The sequence below is a fragment of the Trachinotus anak genome, unplaced genomic scaffold (assembly GCF_046630095.1).
Source record: "Trachinotus anak isolate AG129_WGS33_773 ecotype Australia unplaced genomic scaffold, CSIRO_AGI_Tana_v1 ptg000021l, whole genome shotgun sequence".
Taxonomy (NCBI): Eukaryota; Metazoa; Chordata; class Actinopteri; order Carangiformes; family Carangidae; genus Trachinotus; species Trachinotus anak.
In genome coordinates, this window is record NW_027273872.1 from 2432325 (window position 1) to 2438438 (window position 6114).

General features: G+C 42.6%; 1 protein-coding gene across 1 annotated transcript; it reads left to right on the top strand.

Annotated features, from left to right (window-relative positions):
- Positions 1–1331: 1331 nt before the first annotated feature.
- Positions 1332–5569, top strand: zic3 (zic family member 3 heterotaxy 1 (odd-paired homolog, Drosophila)). The gene is made up of 3 exons (XM_071458138.1): positions 1332–2591; positions 3364–3527; positions 4146–5569. Exons 1-3 carry the CDS (start codon positions 1601–1603, stop codon positions 4326–4328), a joined length of 1338 nt encoding a protein of 445 aa, XP_071314239.1. The 5' UTR covers positions 1332–1600; the 3' UTR covers positions 4329–5569.
- The last annotated feature ends 545 nt before the right edge of the window (positions 5570–6114 follow it).

Below are 6114 nucleotides of genomic sequence, written 5' to 3' on the forward strand. Positions count from 1 at the left end.
CTGCGTCCACTTCAAGAAAACTAAACCCCATGCAACCTCCACGGGCTAAATATAATAAAGTGTAGATGTAGACACTTCCGCAGCATGCAGTCCACACAGGCCCAGCCGTGCCCCCTCTTCCCCGCACAGACAGACGACGGATAAGGCAGAAAACTCACCTTTTCAATCTATAACTCTTTCTCCAGGAAATGTTCTGGGAGTGAATGCGGAGGATGAGGGCGAAAGCAGAATGAAGGACTGATTTGAAGAATTTTTTTCTTGCTTTTTTTTTTTTTTTTTTTTTTTTGGGTCCAGATCCCCTAAAATAAAGAATGTGAGCTCCTTCCTGGGACAGATTGAGGGGGAAAGGATGTGAAAGGCTTGGAGTTAAAAAGCGCCGCTTGAAGCACTCAGCGCGTCTCTGAACTTGATCAGATTTTATGTGTCCTGCAGCGAGTCAGCGGCAGCCCTGTGAAACTTGCTCAATGGCACGAATTTTTGGCTGAGCGAAAAAATCTCAGGATATTACAATTACTGCCATCTTTCTTTCTGTCTTTTATTCCTCCGTCTTACACCCTATAGAGCCTTTGCGGAAAAAAAAATACCCCCCTCCCCTTTCAAGCGGCTTCAAGAAAGCCACATTTTGGAACTGTGCCAAGTACATTCAAGTTTTCAGTTAATATGAGCCAAACTGGTCTCATAGAAGAGACAAATAACACAGATAAGTCAATATATAAGTTAAGATAGATAGATAGATAGATAGATAGATAGATAGATAGATAGATAGATAGATAGATAGATAGATAGATAGATAGATAGATAGATAGATAGATACTCTGACAAAAGTTAAACTTGCCTTCAAAATAAAAGTTTTTTTACATCCACTAAATATGACAAACCAAATGATGTTTTGCAGAATAACTTCATTGAACGGTTTCTGTAAAATAACATAAGTGGCGGAGTAAAAAGTTTGAAGGGAACCTGCTTGTTAAAAACCTGCAGTATTTTATTATAGCCTGCACAGATTCCAGTCACTTTTCATTTCTAAAACTGTTCGGCAGTTTGCTGAGGAGCAGCAATCAGGCTTCACCGGAGCCGCACTACTCACAGCACCTACTATAGGATCTGCGCTACGCTGCTCCGTTATACCTGCAAAATAATGCCTGTAGGAGCCAATCAAATGAAACCAATTGAGACGACCTGCCATCTTCAATACCAAACGGTGCCAATCACCAGAAATCTGGCCAATTAACACCATCCTTGGCAGTCACGTGTCGGAGGGGTAGCTGGGCGCTGATTGGCTGCCGTGGCACTGCCTCCCGAGTTCATTTATGTTCTGGGAGTGAGTGATTGACTTTATCAGTCCAAGGACATCATCCGCCTGGAAAGGGGGGGAAGTTTGATCCTCTTTCTCACGGATCGCAGTCAACGGGAGTTTTTTTCTCCCAACTCTTTACGCACAGGATTTTTCCCGGCTTGGCTTGGTTGGTTTTTTTATTTGAGGGTTTTTCGCTAAACGAGGTAAATCTCTGCGCGGTGTCTGCAGCTTGCGCGCTCCGCTAAACTGGATTTTAATTTTCTTTTCTGTTTTCTTCCCGTCTCCTAAGTTTGCTTCAAGCTCATGACTATGCTTCTTGATAGCGGTCCGCAGTTTGCATCGTTAGGAGTGGGGGGTTTCGGGACACCGCGGCACCACGAAATCGGGAACAGAGACCCGGGTCTGGGACTGAATCCCTTCGCCGATTCCTCCCACTCCGCGGCTTTCAAAATCAGCCCCGTGGCTCACGATATCGCCTCCAGCCAGACGTCAGCTTTCACCCCGCAAGCCACTGGATATGCAGCTGCCCTGGGACACTCGCACGGCGGGCAGGTGGGCTCGTACGGCGGGGGAGCCTTCAATTCAACACGGGACTTTCTCTTCCGAAACCGTGGCGTTGGAGAGTCCACAGCGCCGAGCGCCCAGCATGGGATCTTTGCAGCTTCAGCGGGGAGCCTCCACGGACCGCCCGGGATCAGCGATAACCCCGGACATCTGTTGTTTCCAGGACTCCACGACCAGGCGGTGAGCCACACTTCACCGAGTGGACATGTAGTTAACAGTCAGATGCATCTTGGCTTACGCGGGGACATTTTTGGAAGACCCGATCCCTATCGTCCGGTCGCAAGCCCTCGGACGGAGCCCTACGGGGCTCAGCTCCACAACTACAACCACCCCATCAACATGAACATGGGGATGAATGTGCCGACACACCACGGTCCAGGGGCCTTCTTTAGATACATGAGACAACCGATTAAACAAGAATTATCCTGCAAATGGATAGACGAGAACCAGATGAACAGACCCAAAAAGACTTGCGACAGGACTTTCAGCACCATGCATGAGATGGTCACTCATGTGTCCATGGAGCATGTCGGCGGCCCCGAGCAGAGCAACCACGTCTGCTACTGGGAGGACTGCCCGAGAGAAGGGAAATCTTTTAAGGCCAAGTACAAACTCGTCAACCACATCCGTGTGCACACGGGCGAGAAGCCGTTCCCGTGCCCGTTCCCCGGATGTGGGAAAATATTCGCCAGATCGGAAAATTTGAAAATCCACAAAAGAACACATACAGGTAGGCAACAACAATGCCACGACACGGCGTGGGCAAAATCTGATTTAAAAAAGTGGGGCTGTTCCGAGCAGGCATGGTCCCTGCTGCAGGGGGCTCAGGAAATAAGAGTGAGCGTTTTTGTTATTTACCAGAATGATTTAGGAACTGCATCATGCTGCACAGCTCTTAGTTCTGATCCTAAATTGCTGTTTGTGCAGTTTTTCTGCATTGTGTCGACACACAGTGATAGATCAGGCTCAATAATGCAGAAAGTGTAATGTGGTTCTGTTGAGGAACTTTGGTGTGTTGTTGAGCCTCATTAAATCTTGTGCTCAGAAGTTGTGTGTGATGTACAAAGGCAGATACTTCACTCACTTGTCACAGTTTAATTCGCAGCATCAGGATATTCAGACAGACTCGGGGCTCTTGTGCTTTCTCCACGTCCTATTTACAATTATTCTATTTCTGGGTGAGCTTATATAATTCTCACCCTCACTCAGCTACTGCTCGGTGCAGAAATGCCCTGTTGATTCAGTGTTTACTATATAGGCTAAGAGCAGACACAGGCCAGTAGGCTAGTAGCATGAAGGAGCAGGCCTCTTGAATAAATAAAGCCTGACAGAGCAGCGTGTAGTAGTGGAACTGTAACCATGTCGCCCCAGAAAATGTAGGTTACACTGTTATATAATAGGCTGCAGACAATCTACATCTCTGAGCTCCGGGTTTTGCATGTGCTGTTACAATAGGAGTTCTGTTTGTGCGGGCTGTTGACGGAGTGTGTTTAATCCTGCAGGTGAGAAGCCGTTTAAGTGTGAGTTTGATGGCTGTGACAGACGCTTCGCCAACAGCAGCGACAGGAAAAAGCACATGCATGTGCACACATCAGACAAGCCATACATCTGCAAAGTGTGCGACAAGTCCTACACACACCCCAGCTCTCTCAGGAAACACATGAAGGTAATTAACGTCTTCATTACTCCTTAAACACATTAACACACACACACACACACACACACACACACACACACACTCCCCACCCCCCCACCTCCTCCCTCCTCCTCCACAGACAGGGACTATCACAACTTCAGGTATTTCTTAATATCAATGTTGTAACAATGTCATACTATAAAAAAATACCGTTTAGCATGTGGTTTAGTCTGCGCGACCCTTCAATCACGGTGTAATGAAAGAATTGAAACAGAGCCTATAGTGAGTGAGTTGTGAATATTTCACTTATCTGTCTTTGTTTAAAACCAGTTTTATTCCTTTCATAAAAGTAACCTGCTTTAAAGACGAGCGTTGCGAGTCTCCCTCTCTATTGATAGACCTGTATTTATATTTTTATTATGCGCTTAGTTTACTTCAAGGAAAACTACATTTTGAGATGTGTTATTTTTTTCAGTGTCTGTTTTAAGTTTGCTGTTTACTGTTATAGCTGTCCTATAAAACCCAGAGTTAATCCTCGTTTAGCTCCAGCACCCTTCTAACAGGCTACTTTAAATGCACTGTTACTCTGTGATATTATACAGAAGTCTCAGTCACTCACTGCTCCTGTCCTGCTGGGTTTTTCTGCAGGTACATGAGTCTCAAGGATCTGAATCGTCTCCAGCAGCAAGCTCTGGATACGAGTCGTCCACACCGCCAGTGCTGGTCTCAGCCAGCACCGAAGACCCGACAAAAACACCGCCGTCAGCCGTGCAAAACACGTCTGGCCACAGCGAAGGACTGGCACCCAACTTTAATGAATGGTACGTTTGAAGTCAGAGGAACAAACCCTCCTCAATGTGGACCACGGGGTTGAGGATAAAAACCTTAAAAACTATTCCTGTTCACTTCACACACACAGCTCACACAGACAGTGGCATACACACAGAAACACACACACACACCCTGTCAGACACACACAAATGGGATTGGGACAACAACAGCAACAGCAACAACTACAACAACTACAACAACAACAACAGGAGATGAGAGCAAAAGCCAGCACCAAGCAGGCCACGTCCGTTCTCAGGATCACGAAATTTGACTTTTATTCCGCAGTTTTGAGGAAATCAAATAAATCACAAATAAATAAACGTAATACTTTCTCAGTATAAATAAATGTTTTTTTTATCTTTTAGTTTACAGATTTCAGAAAAAAAATGTTTTATTTTTCATTTTATGTATTTTCTCAAATTTTTATTTAAAAAAAAAGAATAAAAAAGGAAGATTATTTCATGCTGTTTTATATGAGGGTGACACGCTACTGTCGCCTCTTCAATTGATTGTTGGAACTTCAAACAGTCTTAAGAAACGTGCCAAAGTCTTTGTCATGAACTTGAACACAGAAAAAAAAAATCATAAATAAATATTATACTCGTGAATGTATTTCCTTGTTTGATGGGGTCGAATCTGTTGTCAACGTCCGTTTTCAGGTGGAGAAATGTGGTATTAGGTTACGATTGTTACCGTTGAATATAACGTTGCCTTTTGTTAATACCGTTGTAAATACATATCCATGATGCCATATTTATCAATTTGTAATTTAATTATGGGTATAAGTTCTGAAACTTAAATGATATTTATGGAAATGTTTTCTAACAAGAACTGTACAGTTTTGGTCATAACCAGCTTAACATTGAACAAATGATAAACTCTAAAGCTCCAACATCGCGATTGTATCCTTCTGTTTTTTCTTTTTAACCAATAGGCCTACATGTGTCTTATTTGGATCGAAGAAATCATCTATATGAATATTATGGATTTGTCTATATATAATGCAGATATTTCCGTCACTTTTATTTTGTTTATGAGACCATTGACATGTAAATCATTGACTTTGTAGAACTGAGTTCAGTTGAGCTGAGAAGCTATAAAACGGTTCTGTTGATATCTTTATTTTTGGTTAAATTTAAACTTTTTTTTTTGTGTATTTTACTTTTATAGAATCAGAAATAGATGTCAATTCGTAGCATAAACTCAGTATTGGAAAGGAAAAAAAAAAAAAAAAGAAGAAACCCATCAGCCTATTGCACTCCTATACAGGTCTTAGACGAGTGTGCGAAGTTCATGATTTCCAAATCGAGGTGACAGTATTTTGAGTATTTCAAATTCGGGTCAAGCACCCAGATATATGCGCCAGTATGGCAGTCTTTATAGTTCCAGCAATGTCTTTGTGCAAGTATGTTTAAATGTGTGCATCGGCAACAATGGAACTGTCACAACACAGTATCTTCAAAAATAAAAAAAGTTTTTTGTCTGTCAGCTTGCATTGTTTTAAATGTAATTCTTCTGTGAAACTAAGCGTGTTATTTGTTGTGGTGTTGCATATAGAGCAGTTTGATTACACATTTGCTTGTTTTGTGTGAATAACTTGTCAAAATGACATTTTTTGTGTTTAACAAATTTAGTGGAGGGGATTCTAGATCTTATGTGGGTTGGGGAAGAAAACGTTCAGTGGTTTAAAAAAAAAAAAAAAAAGAGTTACAGCATTGCATTGTAACCTATTCTCAAGAATTAAATATTATGCATACACAAAGTATATTGTACTCCAACGAGAACA